Source organism: Lethenteron reissneri, chromosome 34, assembly GCF_015708825.2.
Source record: "Lethenteron reissneri isolate LAM-NWPU_2019-01 chromosome 34, ASM1570882v1, whole genome shotgun sequence".
In the NCBI taxonomy this organism is placed as follows: Eukaryota; Metazoa; Chordata; class Hyperoartia; order Petromyzontiformes; family Petromyzontidae; genus Lethenteron; species Lethenteron reissneri.
The window spans coordinates 5,944,759-5,970,170 of record NC_083812.1 but is presented as its reverse complement, the minus strand read 5'-3'; the positions used below and the strand labels follow the sequence as shown (position 1 = coordinate 5,970,170).

Sequence of the window (25,412 nt, the reverse complement as noted above, 5' to 3'; positions counted from 1 at the left end):
TTGTAGTTCTGAGATGTTTCGCTGAATTTTTTCAGTCTTCGAGTTAGCAGTTAGCAGAAATGTATGAAGTAATGCTCTCACTACAAAACACTGAAAATTCAGCGAAATTTTGCTTACAGATTATGTAAAATGCAGCAATCCTCGGCGAACTGTAAATGCAGCGACGCTTTGTAAAATTTCTCAAACTAAAATTGCCACCATTTATATGAAAAAAAATCTATTCTAAATGCTTGTTAAGAATTAGTGGGTATCGATTTTCAGAAGATTTTCTTTTACAATGTCCAACGAAAACATTTGGAAGGGCATTCGCGCGAGCAATTTCGTCATTGTCCATGGCAGCGAAAATCGATGCCACTGCCAACACGAAGCGATTCTGTGCGGACGGCATTTCCGCTAAAATCCGCTCGCGAGATGACGAGATCCCGCACTCGCGTGTACGGTACTCTGCTGCTGTCACTGCCTTTTTCTCAACGCGCACCAATACTACCCATGCGCCGAATTGGGCGCACCGCATTTACGAAATGTTGTGCACATGGTTGAGAGTAAACGGTATTGCCGCACGCTTTCTAATGCGTGCATTTTATTTCGTTGCGGAGTGGGATCCCCCGTAGTGGTCGCTCGAAGAGAGCGTGGGATGGAACCGTGGCGCCCGATAAATTCGCTAAAGGTAAAAACGACCGTAGGAATTTGTTCCGCTACAGCATTTTTCTAAGAAAAAGTCTTTGTGCTGTACGCTTTTTAGCGTCCTCTGGTCTAACACCGTTTGAGACTAGGCTCGAAAGAAAGCTGTCTCTGGTGTGGACCAATCCGTTTCAAAGACAATGCATGTATTGTCAGAGGATGTTTTTTGTTTGCATTCTGACCAAATGTATATGTGCTTAATGCAGACATGATTCCTTGTAAAAGGTTTCCGTTTGGTGTTTTAACATCTTGACACCTGTTTTGCTGCCAGAAAATGGGAAAATCTATTCTCATATTTTGGTACTGGCAAAGGGGAACCCCCATGAAGAACATTCTAATTCGCTAAATCAATTCGGCTCCCCCTTTAAAAAATAAGTAACGCACCATATTGCATTGCTTATTACTGTTATATATCACGCATTTATTTACATGAAAATAAATGAAAGTGTCATTCTTTATTTAACAAGAAAGTGAATGCTAATTGGTAGTGAGGAAATTTCATTAAATTTTATTGATGCCTTTTATTTTGTATTTGCGATATGGCAATATTTAGGACAAATACCCCCGCCCTCCCCGTTTAATTTTATTTACAACATATTTGTTGCAGTGCCTTTCTGGCCCGCGTGAGTAAGAATGTATGAAGGAATACAAAAGGTATAACCTCCATACGCAGCTTTTCTCTCTGAAACGTGATGGCGCTTATTATTTGCGCATCGAGCATTGGCGGGGTTACGTACACGGCGCTCTCTCTCCCAAGGACATCCGCGCCGCGTTCAGGCACTCGCATTGTCCCGCCAACAGACGTGGGTGGCTAGCCAAGTTCGGCAACGGGCGGCACTTAACGAAGCCATGTCATGCCTCTGCCCTGCAAAGTTAACTCGACAACTTGCCCAGTCAATGGTGACCACTTTAAAACTGAAATATTTATCGAATTTAAATACTTTGTTCGTGTTAGGGTTTCTTTCTTTAGATATTGTGGTAAAGGCCAAGCCTTAGTAGTGTTAAGTACCAGATGTGAGAGCGATGTGGTCCCATGTACTAAGAGGAACTGACGGATTATTGTTCCCGCTTTAATCGGGATCGAAATCTGTCGACACAGCCTGGAGTTGGCACCAAGAATAAACAATTCATTTAATGTTGGCGAATGCTTCCGCCGATATCAGCTCGGTTGGTCTGTGGGGTTGCTTTAGAGTTGAAGGTCTGAATTTCTTCCAGATGTTTGCTGGGCTGATTAGGCAAGAGGTTGTTGGGCAGTTTGTGATTAAAGGCGGCTGGGCACCCATGAGTCACGCACTAAACCAATGAAAGCGGGGTGGGGTTTTTTGTTGTTGTTGCAAACACCGTCCAAAAAGGTACTCTGTTTATTATAAAAATTGGTTTTTGGTTAGTGTTTGAGGAGGTCCTGAAAATATCAGTGACCGCTAATGCTGAAGGGAGATTTAAAAAAATGAAATGAATCATAAAGAGAACGGATATCAATGCCTTGTCAGTAGTTTAATGGTTCCCAATTCAGTACCATATCTGGCTTCTGACCGTTATGTGCAATACAACCAATATTGTCGAAAATATGAACACAACACTGCCTTACAACACGAGAAGTGACAAATACATTTAAATAGGAATGTATAACAATTGCTAAATAATTAAATAAAGCGCGATAGCACGACGGTTGTTATAGAATCCAACATCCAGCATTGCATGTAACGCCACTGGCAGCCGGAAAAAGAGAGCCATGCTCCTGATTAGTATGTCCAGGCAGTGAATTGGCTTCAAGGCAACAATCTGGAGGACACCCACCGTGTCTTTCCCGACCGCACGTTTCCTTTTCGGGAAGTGTCTCCTACTCCACGCGTTAAAACACTCATTGTAATTTAGAGGTGGACGCTGCGATTTTTGAGCCTCGCTGTGAACGCGGCGGTCGCTTGGCCATCACTTTGCGAACGGCGCACGCCCGCGCGTCGATAAAATACGACTGACTAGCCGTGACGCGCAGCCGCGACCGTTTCATTCTGTCCTTGTTAACGTGCGTCGATCGCAGGCTGTGAGGGGCTCCATGAGCGATGCTACTACTATAGCGTTTGATTACTTGTCAGCGTTCTGAGCATGTGCCGTGCGGTCGTGCCGTCCGAAAACGCGCACCGCTATCGTGTGCACGAATCGGTTCTTTGTGTGTTTGCGCGACCTCGCATTTTTACAGCTCTAGAATATTTCACGCTCATGCTTGTGTTCCTAATGGGCACGTGCACAGATTACATCTGCATTATCGCTCTTATTCATCTGCTACAGAATCCACCGCTACACTTATTTCCAGTCAGTGCTGTGGTATGCTGTATTCTGTGCTGATGACGTGCGCCAATGCAAAAGGGCACATTATTTGCACCTTTATTTAAGGGGCTGAGTGGAGTGATGGCGCAGTGGTTGGTTCACGGTTTTCTTATCCCAGCCACAGCTGGCATCGATGACGCTTGATGTCTGAACTGGTCCTAGGCACACCCCCCCTCTTGCACCCTTCTGGCACAGATCAGCGTGGTAAAAATATGGTTAAACAACCCCGAATGCCAACACAGCGTGCAGAGGCCTTCATCCAGCAGTCGATGAACCACAGGGGGTTTGAATAATTTGTATTGTTATTTAAGGGATAAAAGAGTGTTCCACGTGTGTCCGATGCAGTTTCCAGTTTAAGTGCACAGTATACACTCCATAATCTATACCCTATCGGTAAAGTGTGTAATACCACAACACCATTTCCATACGCATGCAAACACGTGTGCACAGTTTGTTCAGTGGTTTGTATTTGCATGCTGTGTAAGTCCATGTAAATGCTGAATGGGTGTGACTTTGTATAGATGTTGCATATACTTTGTACGTATATACATTTTTTCTTATGTTTGCATGAAAATTGTAATATTGCATTAAATTGCATTCAATGAGTAGTTATGTACGTACGCGTTATGTCATGCGCGCTTATTTGTCTCTCAGGAGTTCAAGCCGGTCATTCTAGTTTGAGAGTTTCTATATAGTTAGAAGTTATTTTATAGAACAGGATACATACATTTAATTTTGTTAATCTCTCGTGATTTCGTTACTCCCCCCCCCCTCTCATGTATGTGTCACACAATGCATGAGACAAGTAACGGGCGATGTCAAGGAAATTGCTTGCAAACTTAAGCACGCACTCACGCAAGGTATTTAAAGCAACGTCGCCTGCGCGATGCTCCACAACTTCGACATACCAAAGGCACCGTTCCCATCTTGACGGGCGCTCTTTTACCTTCGATTCTCATTTTTCAAAAACTCCAGCAGGCGTCCGCTTCATTGCTGAAGAGAGAGACGCCGCCATGTTCTCCGCGAATTATCCGATTTTTGAAAAACGAGCGACCGTCGGACGGGAATCGTACGCCAGTGACTGCTTACGAATGCACTCGTGCAACACAAATGGCACGTGCATGTTGCCCATTTTTTTTCATGTCTAAAGAACGTGAAATAAGTCTGAATTATGTATATTTTGCCAACGAAAAAGTATCCCATTTTCTGTAAGACTGTTGGGTTTTTAAATCTGGCCATCTTGGTTTTGGCCATTCTTAAAAAAAAAAGAATATTTATACAGAAATAATATAGCCTTAATTGATATAAGTTGGGAACGGCATCCTTAGCTTTTTAACTAATTTACTTAATTTCGCATGAAAATATTATTAGGTTTTGCCTGAAATATTAGAGGCTAAACTAACCAAATGGTAAATAACTTAAAAAGGGCACTGTGCAGGCTACTTCATACTTAATATAAATAAATAAATAACAGTTTTAAAGATAATGCGTTTTTACCAATGTTATTTTTTTTTTTCCAAAAAAACATTAACGTTAATTACGGATGCAGGTTTTTGCTCGCACCCGTTTGCAATTTACCGCTTACAATATTGTAAACTAAATTGTCTCAGACTAAAATCTTGGGCATATATTGAGAAATTAATGTGTAGCCACTCCTTATCCCACTGAACCATGACTCCTCTTGAGAAACGAAGTTTATTTGCGTTCCCATGTAAGCAACACCACAGTGTCCACGAAACATAGCGGAGGTTGCTATGACAGTTTCACGGAAATTAAAAGGAAAAAATAGGGGCGGTATGAAAATCATTTGAACCGATTAAACGGACTGCCACAAAAAAAGACCCAAGAAAAGGATCTTTCTTGAAAGAAAATAAAGTTACTTGAGACTTAATCAGGCTTTTTGTGGGTTAATATCTCTATTCAGGGACAATGTAAATATAACAGTAAAACGTTACCATATATGTCGGGTTGCAAAACAATGATGAGTTAAAACATTGGATTGAGAAGTAAAGTCTCACCGCCCCCCCCCCTCTCTATGACCAAGAGTCTTCATTGGTGCCAATTAATTTCCATCTGGCAAAGTGCATCCCAGCGTGTCTCTTTTCCTACGCGCCACAACTGTTGGCTTCCCATGCCAACGTGACGCATCTTCCCCCGCAAAGGGCTTTTCATCACACTTGAGGTTCCGTCGATTTCCACTCGTGAATAAGCAAAATGTTACGTGGCATTCGTTACGGTTAACGCATATCACCTCTACTACGATACACATTACACCGCCCGATATTTGAGAGGGCTAAATGTTGATTTACAATAAACCTATTGCACGAAATTTGGTATACGGTATACGGTGAGATGGTGTGTAGTTTTTTTTAGATTCCATTTCGATCAAATGTTTCATAATGCGGGTGCATGCAAACACTGACAATTCCATGTAAACATACATAACGTTCAGATTCACGACTAGAAGCTCTTAAAGAAGTGCGTTTCATGAATCGCCTAAGTATGGTGCAGCTTTGCCTTCGGCATGCGCTCCTAGCAGTGGAATTCGTGTCTCCCGTGCGTCCGAATTTACTCGTGCCCAGCCGCTCATCTGCCCGCGCAACCGACGCGTGCCAGCTGCGGCGATAACGGCGATGCTGCCATTGCCACATTGGCATCCGCTGCGGATGTAGCGGCTGCTAATTCGGCAGCGCAAGTTACATTCGCACAGGAGGCTCGCGCATTTACAAGAAATGAAAAATGAGAGCCCCTGGCGCCTTTTGTTGCAGGTGGCATTTGGCTTTGAGATGTGTGGGTGCCCTGTGGCTGAGCGTGCGATCACATGTGCCCTGCAGTCAGGCATTTTCCTATGGGTTACTTAATTCCTTATGCAAATAGTTTTATCTTCAAGTTTTTAAAGTGTCAGATTTCTGACCCGATTTGTTGATGCAAAATGAAAAGAAATCGCTTTTTGGATTTTTTTCCAGCCGTTTGTACGTATTTTAAACTTCTTTCACACCGTACGTAGCCAATCGTGCTAATTGGAGGTGCGGGGAAATGACCACAAACTAAACACAAAAAGCGATTCTGAAGAAAGGAGTTTTCAATACACATTTAAAAGTCATAGCTCCATTGGCTTCCTAATAAGGAAAGGAAGAACGTTCTAGATGGCCACAGAAATGTATTTGTTTTGAGTGTCAAAAACCACGGTTTATTTTAGAACCATTCCAGTGGGTAATTGGCGCATGCAATTGTTTTTGCATAATGTGTTTATTTGCGGGAGATTTTCTAAAAATTGTATATGACCATTCACACTTTTACTTTCAATGGATGGGGCTTTTTCCCAACGTGTTTTTAAGAGTGCGGTTAATATCGGCAATTCTTAACGCTTAATCTTGAAAATTCTCCCAAGAGCCACAGCGTGCATATACCAATGTGAGAATAAAACATGTTATTAGATAAAAAACATTTTTAATTTAACAGAGAATTTGTTTTGCGTTTGAATCAATAGTAACGTAAAATGCATTCATTTTAAACGCCGTCAATTGGAATGCAAAACGAGGTTCAAATTAAAAACGAAGTCAAGACAATTGAAATGCTTTTGCATGCACACAATAGAAACTTGAAATTCAAATTGTGTTTTTGTACATCTGCAAGATCTGCAGTAAAAAAACAACTCTAAATACGTAACATTTATAGTGGTTACACTGGGAGCCGGTGATTACTGTTCATGAAACTTTTTATCTGCCCTGTAAACCAATACAGACACCTGCTGTAACGCCACTTTTCTGATCTAAAAAAAAAATCCATCTCATTACCCCAGAGATGGTTGTAATAAGCCCTGTATTTAAAACTTTATTTGTGATGAATAAGGACAGAGATTGTTTATCACTAAATGGATATTTATATTTTGTAAATTGCAGCGTAACAATTTTATTTTCCTTCCAATTTATACCGTGAACAATTAGCGCGGTTGCGTTGCGCTGCGGCAGTGCGTGTATCTTAGTAAGTTGTTCTTCGGGGCTGAGCAAACGTTGACATGAAAGCAGCTGGTAGTGGATGAGCGTGTTTGTTCATTTGTCTCGCTGCCTTTGATTGCCTGTTTTATGTTATCAGTTCTCATGCTGAGATGCTTTTGCTTGCATGCTGGGCGACTTCCCCCCCCCCCTCTCTTATGTTTCCTTCGATGATGCGTGCTCTCCAGTGAGGTGCGAGTTCATTTTTTCCTCTGGTGCGCTGCTCTTCGCTCCTTTAATTATTAACTCTGACAGTGCAGAGACGGACGGGATTGTGACAAGCCCGCAGAGGGTGCTCCATCCATTCTTAATGTGCCCTGCAGACACGTATCAAGCCGCGAGGAAACGGAAACGGGGGATGCTCAAAACTACTACCACAGCTTAGCGGCATAGCGGGACTCGCGCGCACTAAATAAAGAATTCACCGTCGCCCGCGTCGCCGTGATCGGTCATTACGGTCGCGCGACTGAGGAGGCTGCTGTTGTCTTTTTTTTTGTCGCCGTTACGATCGGCACACATCGATCGTCATCATTACCATCGCCGCCGTTATCCTCGGTGCCACTGGCTTGTCTTGTTCCTCTAAATCTCACTACTCTTGTAAGGTGTCATCACAATCTTCACTGATTGTAATCATCATCATCAACATTTGCATTGTCCTTGCCGCAGTTGCTTGTAAATGCTGCTAACTAGAGTAGAGAATCATTACGACCGGTCACCGGCCCTAAAATTGATGCCGGCGTCGTAACAATTTTATGGCGCGATATGTTACAAACTTTAACTTTCTTCGATTCTTACGGAGTGCTGTGTAGTCGATGTGTGTCCACGACCTTGATTCTCCTACCTGTGTGCATTCGCAGTCTGCCCACCACAACATGAACAAACATATCTGCTGGCACACATGGCTGACACATTAACCTGCACCTTATGTGGGCGACTCCCTTGGGAAGTCTTGGTCTCTACATGAAGTGGAGGTAACTTATAGCTTGCATTAAAATTAAGATCAAGAGGTCATCACGTCTCATACCTCAAATGCTTTCATACCTTCCCATCACCCCACGTATTCTCCCTGCATCCTTTCTTTCGACAAATGTTTTTTTCTCCCCCAAATAATTTTGTAACAAACGAGCTTTTCGAAGCGGCCCTGTTTTCGGTTGTACCGTGCATTGTGTGGCACGACCTCCGACCTTTCCCTCCACGTGCCCCGGGGGCTTCTTCGGGAGCGGAGTTCAGTTCTCCCCCCACGTTCGAGATCGCACCGAACAGCACGCGGTTCGTCCCTAAAAACACGTCGGAACGCAACCGTGAGAAAGACAAAAACCCCTACGCAGAAAGAAGCCTCCTTTATTTGGATCCCGTGAGCAATTGTCTTGGCCGCGTGCTGTGGATCGGTGAGGCATCGTGCGCTGCGCCATTGACGTGGGCCATCGTCTCCGCCTCTCGTTTGCGCGCTCTCCTTGTCGCGTGGCTCTCGACGCGGGTACCTCAACTCCCAGTCAGTCCTCTGCCAATCGGTTCGTCCGTGAGCTGTGCCTTCGGCAGGTGCCCTTTGACGGAACGCGAGCCACCGCCGTCGTCGTTGGGGGACGTCGCGAAGCTCTGTTTTGCCGTGGTCGTAGAGGAAGTTGCTGCACGCGAGTTGCATTGAGCCGGGGGTAGGCCTAGACGCGCAATCCAAGTCCACAGTCTCCCGTGGGTTTTTTCCGCAAAGTGCGTAGCGAGACGTTGCAGGTGCGCCCTGCGTGATCCGTGTCCACATCCTTGCGCGGTTGTATGCGAAAGAAGTTCGTTGTCTGCCACCCGTGCCTTGACAATGCTGATTTAGCAGAAATTAAACAAAACTTAAAAAATGTTGGATTATAACATTGACGACCCCCCCCCCCATCGCCTCACTAAAAACAGAAAGATTTAGAAGTCGACGTTCGTAAAAGAAGGCAGGTGGGCCATAATTTAAGTCATTCACGTTTTATTTTGAAGGAGTAATATTTGTTATCCAATGTCTGCACATTTATACACAACACATGCATGTCCATGCCGGGCAAAGTGTAGGCGAGTAGCACCTATGAAGGCCGACATGGCACATGAGGGCGGTGGGTGGCCAGCACCACGCACGCCCGACCGCCTTTGTGTCCCCAGTGGCGATGTTTACAAACCGCACCAGGTACTCGATTGAGGCCGAGTCGACCTAGGCTGAGGCCCAGGACTGGTTCGGATGATTGTCAATAATCGCCGCCTGTCAATGTGTGCCCGCATCCCTGTTTGACTGGCTTTTACGCCACCTCGGATCAAGCTGAGGAAAGCTGTCACGGCCACTTGCCATCCGTAAACTCCACGAGAAACCAGAGCGCACGGTGGGTGATCGTCGCTCACTTGACTGCGGTTGTGACTACGCAAACATCGCATCCCAGGCTCGTTAATTTTGGAGCGTGTTTTGCCTTCCCAGGGACGACTGCATTTTTTTTTTTTATTCCTCGTGCACGCATCAATCCAGCTGCTCACCGTTCACATTTCTCCATTAAATCACACAAAGAAATGCCACCGTCTGCGGTGACATTTTTAAGCACACGTTTATAATGCAGCTCAAACCTAACGGCTTCTGTTACGTAATTTCGAAAATCTTCGTAGGGCGCGTGTAAGCGTATTTCTGAAAGCGCCGTTGTGTGGGGTGACATTAAATTCCCGAATGGTGTGAGCAGCTACTGCAGCGCCTAGCGCGGCATAATAAAGTGACAAATGGCGCAACATTAATTCAATAAAAAAATCCGGTAGCAAATCCACGGGTCAATGGAGAGAAGCACATCCCTCAATAGCAGCTTAATGCCGCATACATCAGAAATGCGTCTTCGTATGTGGTGATCGTCACCGGGTTTTCCCCGTATATCCTGGCGGATTTCATAAACCGTTGAATATTAACAGCTTCCAAGATTTCCACAATGAACCCGAGGATCGGCTCGAAGGGCTAAAGTTGGCGGATTCTCTTGTGATGAAAGTGCACATTTTCACAAGAAGTTCCTGAACTAAGCAGCCAACGCGCAGCGTCGGAAGTCGCGAATTAAAACGCCCCCTCCCCCCCCCCATGTTCTCTCCAATACCGCAGCCGTTTATGTATTTAGTTTCATAAGCAATGACTCAATCATTTCAACACCTTAACGAATTGTTACTCACAATATCTTAATGCAAGCAGGAGCGTTACGTGAATTATGCTATTTTATAAGTGGTTGCTGGAGAGGAAGTGGTGGCACCAGTTTGGCTGCGTGAAATTGTCGATTATTGGATTGTAAACGATGTCTGCTCGGCGTAACATTAACAAATTCAGAACTGCCTCGTTTGAGCGAATGCTGTCTGCACGATGAGATGCTGGAATAGAATGAACTGTAAGTGTTCACTGCAGCAATTGCTTGCTCACCCTGCTGCTGGTGGAAGATTCTCCACTCGAGGGAGCTCTCTCTCTCTTTCTCTCTGCAAGGTATTTTGGTCTACCCTGCCACGCTGGCCAGACATCGTAGAAGAGTTGCGATTAATCCCACACTTTACGCCACCACACGCAGCTCATCTGATCGATTAACTCGTCGATCGGGGACACCCAAGTCCACTGTGCTAACCATTACGCCACGGCAGCGTCCCCAAAACGACTATTACCTGTGAAATGTCACTGCCTCGCAGACTATTTTGGTACCGTTCAAAAAAGCACCGTGATCATCTCTGCAGCAGGAACTATCCATGGGGGCCAGCGAGACGGCAGCATTCGTAATCGACGTTGCCGCGCCGTACACGGCGCTGCCTCGCACACACGAGAACTGCACTGGTTGCTCGAAAAAGTCAGGAGGAGGAAACAAAGACGTTTTAAAGGTCCCCCGAGGGGAATTAGACAGATGGAGTGGCTACTCAAACAAATCGCATCCAATTAATTCAAGCTTTGGGCCAGCCCTGGTTGGCTCACAACGGAGACGTTAATTTTGTAGAACCACTATATTATTATAATTGTTATCGTCTGGGTTCTGCTCATTCATTGCCTTGCACGTTTGAGATTATTAATTAAGAATCCTGAGCCACCCCAAAAAAAAATATTTCCCACCATAAATGTACCCATAGGGGTGATTGGTTCGTATTGCCCTCTGCACCACTGCTTTCTCAGTGCTGGCTTTGATAACGCGGAAAGGGGCCCAGACTGTAGGTCAGTTGCAACGCCCACACGAAGCCAACAGACCCCCGCCGTCCTCTTCTGTGGGGGCTCTCGGTGTCCTCAAGCCGTGGGGAATTTTTTTCCCTTAGGGCATTTCAAGACGCGTCTTCTCTTCAGGGATCCTGAGACCTACTCTTCCTTCGCAAGGTCGGACCGGTCCTTCCCTGAGGCTATGGCCTATGGGGCACAAGTACCCGATGCTGATGCCTATAGTTGGCGCTTGGCATCCGACCTTAACCGTAATCTTTCCCAGGTCTCCCTTGAAAGAGGGACTTTTGGCCTCGCCGAGCTCCATAAATAAAGGGCAGATTTTTACCAGTAGGCTTGCGGCGGTAGGCATGTAACGATACATAGTCGTCCATAAATATTGATTCTCACGATAAGTGCATCAAATCTTGCATGGAACAACAGATTATTTACGATGCATGCAAATTTTAAGCAGTTCATGAGGTTCTGTCATTTATGGGCCAACGGAGAGTACATAACCGTACTAAACAATATGGAACAAATGATAAACAATACAAATGAGGCTGTAATAACGGGACAAAAACTTTTTTTTATCAATTCGTGACCATGAATTGTGACCAATACATGCTTAGTGACTGACGAGGCAGATTTGCAGGTGCGTGACCCTACATATCCACATTCACTTTGTGCCGCACAGGGACAGCTGCCAATAATTATCGTGGGATATCTGCGCTCCGAGGCGGTTCGTTACGCGATGGAGCACGATATCAATGCCAGTTAATTCGTCCAGTCCGATGCGAAACAGGAGTTTGTTTGGCGTTGTGACAGTTGAGTTGCGGGCGAATTTGTTTTAAACGGGTGAGATCCAATTGGGCTGATGGGATCTCACCGTGGGGAAGTAGAAAGTAAAATCTGCAATGTGGTACAATATGTCTAAAGAAAGAGAAACCTATATATAGCAAGGAAATAGCCCAAAAACCTTTTAAGCAAAGTGTGCAAATATTGCAAAACGTACATTTTTTACGAATAAATGATCACGTTATTTAGCGGTGTTTTATTGATTAACGCTTAAAAGAATATGAAGATTCGAAAGGTGTGAAGAAAATATTATATTGCCTTTTAATAAAAGAGGAACATTTATGCAAAGTCAGCGTTGCATATATATACTGTACAATGGTTACCCCAATAATAAAAGCGTGAGTTTGCGTTTTGTCGGCACGGAGCGGAGCAGATATTGTCGTCGCACTAATGCGGTTAATGCAGCCGCCAGCCAAACGTTGCTCTGCGCAAACCAAAACCCCACGATGACTGCAGCGTAATTGGGCAAACGCGACAATAGCTGTGCATCGTTAAATAACAGGTGAGTAAAAATAAAATCATCGTGCATAATGATCACCCACAAAAACAAACTAAAAAATAATCTTTAATTATGCACGGAATTAATTTATGCAGGCTGTCATTAGCCACCGCGCGTACCCACGCGCGTGTGCACGGCGAGGTGTACATTGCTCCTGGGATGATCACGAGTGTGCGCCGTCCTCGTATGCACGTTGAATATTTGAAATATGCAGGGTGTCCGTAAAATGTTGTCATTCATTGTCAACGAATTGTTATTGAACAGCGGGTTTGAGCTGTGTATTTTACATTTTGGCAAAGTGCTCTTTAATACTTTTTAGGGTGTTTATATTTTAGACTAAAACGTTTGAGCGATCGTCAAACAGCACGTAGGAGAGAAGCATTGGAAACGAACCACAGCTGAGATGTTGGGCCAAACACCTGGGGTGCTCGTGAACTGTGCGACAATGCGTCGGCATCGCCATAGAGGGCAGCGTGAATGTTGAGGCATATAAGACTCGTGCCACCAAATCTGTGTGTCTTTAGCAGTGTGAGACAGCTCACATGCATCTTCTTGGTTCTTTCGGTAAAGTGACGTAGAAGGGAAATAATAAAATAATAAAAATAAAATATAATAAAATACAATTCTCATGACGTTTCGGCCACAACGCAAGCAGCAGTCCTCAGGTCAAGAACAGGTCTGTCGGAAAGACAGCGTCTGAATGAGCATCTGAATGAGACGCTGTCTTTCCGACAGACCTGTTCTTCACCTGAGGACGGCTGCTTGCGTTGTGGCCGAAACGTCGTGAGAATTGTATTTTGTTATGTTTTATGTTTATTATTTTAATATTTCCCTTCTATGTGACTTTTCCGAAAGAACCAAGAAGATGAATCCCTGCAGTCACGAAAGCTTTAAATTAAAAAAAACTCGCATGCAATTATTATCATTAAAAAATAGACGAGCCGTTTGTGAAGTCACTGCTGAGATGAAGACCCCTGGTGCCAAACTTCCCCATATGCTGCTCACTGCAGGTTTGTGAGGTGGGCGGATGGATTATGCACGCCAAGAATACACTGCGCAGTGGACAATGCAACGACTGAATACACCACGATATTTTACCCCCTCTATTATTCAGTCGTCAATCTAGTAAAAAAGAAAAATCATAAATATGCAGTGATACTAACGGAATAATTAGTTGGCTGTAGAGCGTGCTGCATATTTGGCTGCGTTTGTTGACACTCGCCTGCAATCTTTAAGCAAGCTGTGGGACGGTTAACGAAAGGGGCCTTGCAAATTGGTGTCTCTACGGAGATAGCGAGCAAGTTGGAAAGAGCCCCCACTCACCCCCCGCTTGTCCTATTCCTCGCGAATTTTTCTGAAAGTTCCTTCCTTGATATTTGTATTGACGTGCATTGCATGGCATTGTGCCACTCTCACTACGAGGGCTTCATGGAAAAATTTCAGCCTTGGAAACAATGTGACGACACAAAAAAAACATATACATAAAAAAAAGAATTAAAAGAACATGAAATATGCGTGGAAATATTTTGCGGAAATATGCAGTTTCAAAGATAGAGACGTTCTGGAAATATACAAATGATTTTTTTGTACAGGTTTGAGGTTGGGGGTATAGGAAAACCAAATTTGCGATCGTGCGTGACTGATTGTGTGACATCTGTTGAATGCGCGTGTTTGTATTGAATGGGGGGGGGGGTGTATTTGTGTTGTGCCTGTGGAGAGCTGGGAATTCAAGTTGTGTTATCTGGCACACGCAAGCCGATTTGTTTGTTTGTTGTTTCTTTGGGGGGGGGGGGGGGTTTGGAGCGCAATTCCCCCGTAACCACGACAAATGGAACGGGGCGAACCCTCGGCAGCCGTGGTGCGCGCTTCCCCTTCGAGCGTCGATGTGTGGACTTAATTACGTGCCGAGAAGTCGACACTCGCCTCGCGGTGCGTCTTCATGTCGGCAAAGCGAGCGCGTCCAATGCGTTTTTGAAATACAACGCAGCATGCGGCGATTTGTTAATGTCACGACGCGAAACCTGCGGAGGCGTAACTCGTTATAGAAGTATATTCTTAGGTTTTTTCGGTAAAGTCACGTAGGTAAAAAAGATTAAAATTAATAAAAGTAAAATAAAAAATAAAATAAAAATCACGACGGTTCGGAGGCAACACAAGCTTCCGTCTTCAGGTGGAACCGGTAGTATGCGCTATTTCACTTTTATTAATTTAATTTTTTACCTACGTGACTTTACCGAAAAAAACCTAAGAATATGAATCCTTGCGGTCACGAAAGCTTCAAATCTACGTTATAGAAGTGTTTCACCTGGGGAGGGTGGGGGTGTGTAACATTTCGTTTGTGGGTGTTTTCCATGACCCGCTTATCAAACATGAGTGCGAAATTTTCAGAATTAAGTAATTTATAAATGTGTGTGTGTGTGTGTATATATATACACGCATGGAGAAGCGGTAGTGTGTGCTACGAACCCGGCGACCCGAGTTCGAGTCCTGCTCGTGTCCAACACCGGTGATGATTATCTAAACCGGTCCTGAGCCACTTCCCCTAGGTCGACTCAGCCTCATGAGTACCCACTGTGGTTGTAGTGAACATCGCCACTGCGGAGACGGTGTTCGGGCGTGGTGTTGGCCACCCACCCCGTCGTGTGCCGTGCTAGCTAACAGCACTTGCCCCAAGTCTGTTAAAGGCTACACGGGGGGATCTTTGTCTTTGTTTATACATATATACCCACATATATAAAAGCTCCTATGGGGAGTGTGGTGTTCCATGTTTATGGTGAAATGCGTCTGCAGGTGGAGCATGGGATATGATTCGCATGCTTTATTTTACACTCCGGAATCACTTATAGGGCGCCTTCCATAATGGGAGCGTTATTTTGAAACCTATAGACTGTAGCGCAATTATTTAATTTTAAGATTCGTGGACCTTAAAGGTTGAGTTTTGACTGTGCATTATATCCGTGATATTTTATCTCTGTGTAAGCATTGCCAGATGACAAGCTCTTCACTTCATCGTGCACAGATACGGAATTTGTTTTATTTTATTAAAGTAATTTAACCATGACCTTAGCTCCATTATGAAGTTCGCGCAAATTACTGTGTAATGAGTGCACTGCTAAAGCAATTTTGACATGCAGTAATTGGAATGACACATGAACGTGTGTGTGTGTGAGTTTTCACACACGCTCATGGGCACATACCCTGGTTTGCAGGCATGCGTGCGCGCATGCTAATCCACTCTTACAGACAACGCGTACGCACACAGACAAAGATTCATAATTGGTTTCCTTCTGGTGAGGTCAACGTGTAAAAATGTTTATTGTAACCCCACTTCTACCCGACGCGGCCAAAGAATAAAAGTTCCACGTCAATCAAACGTTCCAAATGCAAACTATCCTGCTGCAAGCAGAAAACCACCCACCGGTCTTGTAGTTGGAGAGGAATCTCGCAAAGTTTAAATGGGGGTGGGGCGGGGGGGGGGCGACGTTTCCCGCTTGGAGATTACATCCACCGTCGTTGAACCAGGGTGCCGAGCGCAGCGCTCTTAACCACTGCAACTCACCGGCTCTCAAAGACGTGCTCCTAGACACACACCACACCACACGACTCGTAACGCGCCAGGCGCTCTGCGTGGCAGAGGTCGCAAACGGGTTTTGATTCCTTACCCGTACCCGTACCCGGCCGCACCAGGGTCGCAAATGGCTACCCGGGTACGGGTAGCCGTTCTCTACCCGTACCCTACCCCAAATGAGTGACACACGGTTACTCACCAGTGACTCACGGCCTACCCGTACCCGTACCCGGCCGCACCAGGGTCGCATCGGCTGGGTACGGGTAGCCGGGTATCGGGTAGGGTATCGGGTACTCGGTTGCGACCTCTTCTGCGTGGACGCGCAGCCGCTCCCCCTGCTGGCGTCTCCTCCGTGCAAGCGGCGATCCCGCGTCCGTCCTCGCGCCCGCCCGCACGTGTGAACACGAGCCCGGCGGGTCACTCGGTTGCCTCCAGAGTCCCTCCTTCCCTCCCCCCCTCCCTCCTCTGTTGGCGTTCCTTCCTCTCTTCAAGCCGTGTGCTTCAATCAAGCACGGCTGTCCGTGTACCGTGCGAAAGAAGTTCTACTTGCATACAATGGACTATATACACACACACGTCTCATTTGCCGTGCTGATGGGAGGATGTAACACTTTGAATCAAATTTGTGCAGTATTAAAATTGTGTTATGCGTTTTGGCAATTGACCATTTATTACGCAGCAATTGGCGTTGAGCGCACACAATCCTTTTGTACTTTTTGTACAAACTACATTTTTAATTTGGCGTGCCAGCATTGTCGTCCATGAGCCAATTAATTTGTGTGGCCAATGACGGTAAATTAAGTGATAACCATTTGAAATGAGTGGATTATCAATTACTCCACTCTTATTAGCCATATAAATAAATCCGTATGGCTGGTAGAAATGTCGTCACTGGCCCATGGACTATTGTGATTCTTGTGCTTGTACGGAAATGCATACGCGCATTCCACAAATTTGACATTTCACACGCTATTAACAGTGTGTAGAATTTAAAGGATAGTAACTCGACGAGAATAATTTGTATGCACTGAAATGGCCCGAAGACTCGACAAATGCAATGGCGACGATTCTCACGACCACCTCCAACTTCTTCTTGGTTCTTTCGGTAAAGTCACGTAGAAGGGAAATAAAATAATACAAATAAAACATAATAACCTCCAACTTCTTCGACGGGCCTCGCACAAGCGACGCTGCGCATTCCCTCGCAGTCGGCTTCCTCTCGCAGGTCGCGAGGGGTTTGACTCTTCGCGAGGCACCGTGTAAACGTTCAGAAAAGTTTTTTTTTGTTTGAGTTTGAAGAAAGAAATAAGCAAACCACCCCCCCCCCCCCCCCAAAATTTCACAGCGGCAAAGTTATGTATTTTAAAAGCAGGCCGCTCCGTGCCTGCAGGGGCCCTCTCTCTGCTGGTGGTGGTGGTGTGTGGCGGCAGATGAAAGTTTGGTCGGCGCTTGCCATTCCCTCTGATGTGTGCGTGACCCTCAAACTCCAGCGCTGTTCGTTGCACGGGGGGTCCGCAGCTGCCTTTTACCGTCGGCTCGATGTCCCCCTGCCCCTCTCCGCGGTGGACCTTTTCTCTCGCGTTAGTTGTGCTTTCAAAGCCGCTTCGGGCCACCGCGGGGGCCCGAGATGAGAGGGAGCAGCCCCGAGGGATGCCGGCTGGAGGGAGGAGTTGGGGGGGGGGGGTTTGGGCGAGGGGGTTCGTAGAGGTGAAGGGGGCAGTTAGGGGCAGGCTCTGTGGAAGTGCAGATTGGGGGAGGAGTGACAGGAGGAGGATGATGAGGAGGTGGTGGTGGAAGGGAAGGTAGAGAGGGTCACGAAGGGAAGGTCTAGGTTAGAGGAAGGGCCCAAGGCTTGCTTTGACGTCCACCCAACGTTGCTGGAAGTCTCCATGAAAAAGCCTTGGGGGATGTCGCGCAGCAACTTCTCAAGCGCACAAATGCCTACAATGTTGTTAACCTAAGTGCATTTGGCCCATCTTTTACAGTGTTACTGTCAAGTGTGTCGTTGTTGCCGGCCTGTTAACTTCCTCACCGCTCGACAAAGGGCTCCCGTTTTTTATTTTATTTTATCCATTGCTGCCTTTTCCTTCAGTCTTGGCTTGTCCAGGGGGGGAGAGGCTTCCGAATTGTTTTGCGTTCATCTCGCCAGCTGCTCTTCTTCTCGCTTCCACCACTTCGCTTGGCTTGGTGTTGCACGTGTGACCCACTCCCCTCCCCTCAACATCCCAATTGAGAAAAGAGAAAGCAGCGTGGGCTGTCGCGGCTAGCGGGGCATGGTGGCGCACATCTTTAGTCCGGCCCTCTTGAGGTGGGTAGGGGCGGGGGGGGGGGCATCGTCAGTGTTTGTGTGACGCTGTACCTTCGGGGCTAGGACATGACTTGAAGCTTGGCAGTACTGCAAGTAGGTTGCTGCCGAGCTTGCCGGTGTGAATTCTGGTGAGTGCAATTCCCTCGTATGCTTTGGGTTTTGCCTGGTACAGCAGTCTACTTTACTCTCACGTAAAAAAATAACACTCAATTATCAACCGGTCAAAAAATCCCAAGTCCAGGACCCTCTACAAAATGTGAGTCCAGGTATCCAGATTCGGCCTTTCCTGGGTAAATTATGTTACATTATTTTATACAGCACGGTATATACAGGTAATATACAACATGCACCCTGATTAGTTTCCGTTTAACAGCATCGCTTGGTATTAACGGGAGTCACTTGGAATCTATTTATAATCCATGCACACCGAAAGCATCTGTTATGGTGTGGACCTTGGCAAAACATTAGCATTTCAAAGTAACGCTGGACCCATCCATTAATATGTAAACGCAACACTGCATCGTGAGCAGAAAATATCTCCAGTACAATGCAGGGGGGGAGGAGGGATCTAGCATTTAAAATCTGGGCGAAGAAAACCTCTAAAAGGCACAAGCAGTCGCAGACGCGGCTTGACACGGCTCGCAATCGCTGCGCGAGCCCTCAACGCTACATCTGGCCATCGGCTCGAGTCTGTTGTTTGCTGCGGGTCTCGTCTGCTGTGAACCGCGAGACATCTTGGTAACGACCCAGTAGTGAATACCGCTCTTCTTGGGCGAGTCGGCTGGGTGGTCCGCCTGGCACAAAGGAGCCATCGTCGTGATCACCGTCGTCACCACGCGTTTGGGGTCCTGGCGTTCTGCCAGCCTCCCGCAGCCGCCGCACGGGCGAGCAATGTTCTCGCTTTCCGCTAACGAGGGGCTGTCAAGCCGCCTGCCCCCTTGGGGGGGCGGTGTGTGTGCGTGTGCTCGCTCGCGAGTGTCTATGCGTGTGTGGGGAGCAGCGGTGCGGTGGTTAGCGCGCTGCGCTACGAACCCTGTGACCCCCAGTTCGATTCCCACTCGCACGGGTTTTTTTCCTCACCTTACAAATTGCTGTGTTATACACCTGGAGCGGTGTTTACTCGGTAGTGCGTAGCCCTGTAATGATTCCCTTCCGTAACCTAACCGAAGAAGTGTTGTAACGGCCTGGGGGCGGTGGGGGGGGGTCGCAATTCGACTCCTTGTTGGGCGATGTAGCGGTTGCTCTCTGGCAGGGGTCACGCCAACCAGGTAGAGTTCACGAAATGAAAATGGTCGATTCGACACGTGTGTCATGAGCGTTTGGAAGCGATTTTATATTTATCATTTGTTCCAGCTTTTATGTAAGATAAGATGATGGAGCTGAAAGACTTTTACATTCATGTTCTGCCTGTTTCCACTTGCATTCAATATCGTCCACATCGGTACATTTGTGACGTGCTTTCATTGTAAGCATGTTGCTCAATTTAATCTCGGTGTTCGTGTGCTCGAGTGCCCGTGTTTCTGTGTGCGTGCTTTTTTATGTACGTGCGAGTATATTCCGCGTCTCCTCCGCCCGTGATACTCTCGTACGGAAATAGGCACGGGCAGGCGATTTAGTAATATTTGTGGTTTTTGTTAATGGGTTCATTGCATCGTGAATTATTACAACGTGACTGTTGTACCAAAAACGCGAAGCTAAATGTGCGTGCGATTGTCTTTATTAGCGCAAAAACAGAAGCTTTAGAAACGTCTCGTTGAATTTCGGGGATGCCACGTGAAAACGTTGCATCTCGTTATCAGCGCTTATCTGGCCGCGTATGCTTCTGTTTGGAAGCGATGTTCACGGAAGAGGAGTTACAAGTGCAGGGTTTTTTTTGTGCCTTATTAAGGTAGCCAGACTAATTAAGCACGCATTTATTTTCTCTTCATGCTGCTTTAATGCACTCTCATGTACGTGTGGCATGCGTTAAAAGGAACATTGTGTACAGAGCATTAAAAAATGTGGTGTTTTTATTAATCTTCTCATTCAATTTTCTTTACTCCCCACCACGTCAAAAGAAACAAATACAGTTCTCGTACTTTGCTTTTACGAGATGTTCTGGACAAGAATCGACGTGTGTTTTTTTTTGCTTTTGAACGCTTGTCTGTCCGTCGCCAGAATCCGAAGCGGTGTGGGGGAGGGGGGTTTGCAGGAGTTAATAGGCTGAGATCTCGCAGGGTAATGCAGTGGAAGGCAATTTTTGTAATTTGCACGATTTGGATGCATTGTTACGCCCAGTCAAACTGTGAGACGGATACACCGCTGCATTATCCGGAAGAATATTACATCAAAAAGCAAAAGGCTCCTGTAAATATTTTACAGTTCTGAGCGTGTCGTTATACACGGAGGCGAGAGGGTGATGAATGAACCAAATATTAAAACGTACACATTGGTATTCTCAGTCGTGCCCAATGTTTACCCGGAAAAGTCTCGCACTCAGTCCCATGGCTCTATCAAGAGGGTCCTGCAAATCGGATGCTTGACCAATCCCATCGATTCGTTTTTTGGCATGTGGAAGGAAACTGGAGAACCCAGAGAGAGAACCCGTCACCCATCTGATATGGGGGGGGGTCACACTCAGCACTGCATTGCCCCTTTGGCCACCTCCATAGCTTCTACACCTACAGCACCTGGCAAGCCCTGTAGGGCACCGAATCAAGTACTAGCTGGGCTAGACCCTGTGCGGCTTTCTTGAAACCTGATGGGATCTGATGTTCCCGCACCACCGATTAGCACGGTTGGCTACGTACGGTGCGAAAGAAGTTCAACACAAAGACATCGGGCACATTTATGATGATTTGTTCTCAGATGCTGTGTAATAAACTGGGTGAATGGAGGTTGGTTCATAAGTTAACCTTGAGCTTTCGGAATGAGGTGAGCCGAGGTTCAAACAGGACCAAGAGAGTTTGCAATGTGGGCTGCGAAATGAAGCATGGAGTTTCCGCCCATTTGAGCAGTGGCGTTGGGAGGCAGAGAGAGAGAGCAGAGACTCGGTTCTAGGAAGGAAGAGACAAGGAGGCATGCACTGGGAGAATGTGGTTTAAAAGCAAGAGCGACTTGAGCTGTTAAAGCGGCATGTCTTTTCGTGTGCGATTCACGGACATGGCCATGTCTGAACTGGTCCTGGGCCTCCCTCCCCTTGACTAGCCGGCACTGTCCAGCTTGGTGAAGTCTTGTCAAACAACCACTTGACTCACAATGGTAGGAGTAGGCCTTCATCCTCCAGTTGATTGACATAGGACTAAATTGTTACTTATTGCTTTTGCCCACACTAATGGTATTAGATTATCTGTTTTTTGTCCATCTGGCTGGCCTCTTTCTCTTGCACGCATTCCATAAACGTGTGGCTCCGACAGCGTGATCCGACATGTGCACAAGGCTAACTTGTGACACTTTATCTGCCGCTGTGACAGGCGTGGCGCTTGCGTGTGGATAAATACGGCTCGCAAGCTTCAATCCGCTTTGTCGCCTCAAGTCAGGTTTGCTTGCTTAAAAGGTGTATAATTACGTGATGACGACTCAAGCTGGCTCGTTCTCAAGCGAGTGCGCGTGTGTGTGTTCTCAAGCGAGTGAGTGTGTGTGTGTCACTCTCTTGGCTAGTCCTCCCCATGCAGTGCCCCGGCTATGGCGTGAATGAAGGGGGGGGGGGGGGACGGCTTTGGCTTTTAACACGGGCGAGCACTGGGACACGTGGATTCGACAAGCAGCATTGTTCAGAGTTCACTGAACACACCGGGCAGTCATTACCGGCATGAATCAACTTTAACAGCATGTTGATATTAGGGCCTTTACTCAGGAAAGCCCCATTGAGTCGGGCTCTCTTTCAGGAAGGGGGGGGGGGGGTTCTGCGTTGGGATATTTGGCCAGTTTGATTCATGAATGGCATGTGGGAGAAACCACATGTGGGTGTGTGGGGTTAACACTGCAAACTCCACACAGATAGATTCAGGGACCCGTCAGTGTATTGGAGTTCCATCTTTGAGCCACCTTGCAACGTAAAACCAAAAAAATTAACCCGTACAAACAAAGTTTTTCACTATAAATCCTTTATATACGTGTTCAATGGGCCACAACCCAGCCCACATTGGTCTTTGAAACGGGCGGCTAGAGTCCTCTCGTCCTCTGGCTTGAGATGGCTGCCACCTATGGGTCAGATGATTGCCTGCCACCATTAAGCAATTGGTAATGAAATATAATTTTTTTTACCTAAAAAGTGTAAAATTTTGGAAAAGAAATTTCACGAAAAGAAATTGTCACGCACAACGAGTCTGTGCAAAATGTCAGCTCCATTGGATCACGGGAAGTGGGTTAAAAAACGACCGAAAGATTTGCACGGTCGTAAGCGTGCAAGCAAGTGAACTTAATATAAAGGATTTAAAAATGTGGTGTTTCCGAGCGGTCTCTCCCTTCCAAGCACCACATAACGAGGCTTCAAACCTCTTTAATTTCCAAGGTCTGCCGTGATCGGGCACATTCGCAATAATCGTTGTCGAGGGAATGTTTTGCAGTTGCTAAGTGCCGTGGCAGCTGTTGGCTCGGCGGCGCGTGCGGGTTGTTTGATGTTTAGAAGTTTGAGCTTGAATGAGCGGGCCGAGCAAACATTGGCTGAAGAGTTCCTTTGTGTGTCACCCGTTCACTTGCCTCTGGTTCCCCTGCATTGTTAGGATGAGGCACTGCTACTTCTCCTTTAAATCAATTATCGTTGCTGTAATGGAGAAGTCCATTGCTGTTAACCCCCACCGCCCCCCCCAAGGCATCTTCTGGTGTCTTCAGAAATTAATTGTCGAGTACCCAGAGCTAAAAGGAACGCGTTGGTTTGCATTATAACTGGAATACAGTGCTGCAAGAAAACTACAATCGCCTTATTTTTCTGTGGGGGGAGTTAAAGGCACAAATCCAAATGTTATACATTTCGTTAAATCGTAATGATTTTTAACCAATTCAATACTGATTTCAGAGTAAATCAGAAGGGTGATGATTAAAAATAACACTGCTTGAACAATGCAGCAAGTAGTGCTGAGATTACAAAACGTTCATCGGTGGTGGAGAGGTCGCTACTGCTGCTGCTGCTCATATCGCAACGTTTCCAAAGCGCGTCCGCTTTCGCAAAGCGGCCGTTTACTGTTGGCAGTCGCCGTCGGCATGCCCCGTATTCAAGAAGGCACTCCGACCGCCGCCTCGCCATACCAGGTTCCCTGTAAACCAGGTGACTAGGATAATGTTAACTACCTCGCCCTGGTATACAGGAGGTTGTGGGTTCGATCCCAACCCTGACGCCTGCTGTATATTTGGAGTTTGCATGTGTCTCGCCCCGTGGTTGTGTGGATTTTTCTCCAGGTCCTCCAGTTTTTCCCTCCGCATTATGAATCAACGTGCGTTTAGAGTTTTTTTTTTTGGTGCTATATATTTCCACGTGATAAGCCACTTCGTTGAGCGGTCAATCGTGGCCAGGTCGCTTCTGTACACAGGTATTTTGAATTGTATGTGCCTGATGTCGTCAGATCTGAGAATCTTAAGTCGAGTTGAGCCTGGATAGTTCTTGGATGGATGACCACCATACACTCACAGGTGTTATAGGCGACTGTGCGGACTGTGCTGCCTTGTGAGCAGCGGAGAGTTGGCGGCAATGAATATGATCTCGGTAATTTGTGTTTGTTCAGCGCAGCAAAATCCACTGTTGTACTTCCACACACCCACGTCTTTTCTCCCTGCCTTTGCCAACTTGCACTGACCAGCACGGTGAAGTATGGTCAAATAACCCCACACGACCTTCACGACATGATGAGAGCCTCTCGTCCAGCAGTGGCTTGACAAGAAACGTTGCGTGTGGCGACTTTTTGACCTCCGATTCGACGTTTGCAGCGAGCGAACCCTCATGTGTGCAACGCGTGTTTTGCCTTGCAGCCCAACAAAGTGCCGGTGGTGCAGTCGCCCCACCACGTGCACCCGCTCACGCCGCTGCTCGCCTACAGCAACGAGCACTTCGCTCCGGGCACTCCCTCGCCGCACCTCGCAGACCTCGACCCCAAGACAGGTGAGACGAGCCGGGGGACGACCGCCCCTGGCCCCACCAACCCCCCCCCCTCACCTCTACCCTTGGCCTACCTGTCCCAGTCATTTTCCATAATCTCTGTACTCTTTTTCTTTGAGCAGGGAAAAGGCCCCACTGAGCTTTGTAGCTCCTTTTCATAAGCTAGCTGCCCACAAACGGCAGCTCAACAAAGTTGATTATCATATTTCGATTTAAAGCTTTTGTGACTGTAGGGATTCATCTTCTTGGTTCTTTGGAAGAACAGGTCTGTCTTTCCGACAGACCGGTTCTTCACCTGAGGACGGCTGCTTGCGTTGTAGCCGAAACGTCGTGAGAATTATTTTATTATGTTTTATTTTTATTATTTCCCTTCTACATGACTTTACTGAAAGAACCAAGAAGATGGATTATCATACTCGAGGCCTACCTTTTAAAGAGAAATGAGTCTGATCAGCACGCTGACCTGGAACTAATTAAAGAGACTATTGCTGGTGACTGGGTTGATCAGTCGTAAGCGAGGGCTCAATACTTGATGAGTAACTCCTGTGCGATACGTTTTTTTTTCCTTTCAGTGAAGGGGCGATAGGAGTTTCTGCTCGCGCTTGTGAATAGTTTCGTCGTACAATTTTTTTTGTTTGCGAATCCCGGGCGTCACTAAATAGTTTTATTAACTCGTCATCGGTCGTCAATGCTTTGCCTAGTAAATTTCAACATGCTCACGGTGTTCCTCAAGATTCCGCTTGCAACTTCAGCGTGGTTTATTCTTTCCTCTCTCTCCATGTTGTTGCGACAAAACCACCAACGTCTCTCCATGCGTGTGTAATTTCAATTTTCTTCCCGATAACTTGAGGGAAATTTATTCTAAGCAATGCTACGATACGAGGAGGTATGTTCCCTGAATACGAATAATGTTCGACACAAATTGAAATGCCTAAAAGGAATTGATTGTACGCGAGCCCCC

General features: G+C 46.5%; 1 protein-coding gene across 15 annotated transcripts in view; it reads left to right on the top strand.

Annotated features, from left to right (window-relative positions):
• Positions 1–25,412, top strand: part of LOC133350601 (transcription factor 7-like 2) — a 162,004-nt gene that overhangs the window by 106,020 nt on the left and 30,572 nt on the right. For all 15 annotated transcript variants that reach the window (XM_061565108.1, XM_061565109.1, XM_061565117.1 and 12 more), the window contains one exon: positions 24,325–24,454. In XM_061565108.1, the coding sequence (XP_061421092.1) occupies positions 24,325–24,454 (130 nt within the window). The remainder of the gene's footprint in view (positions 1–24,324; positions 24,455–25,412) is intronic.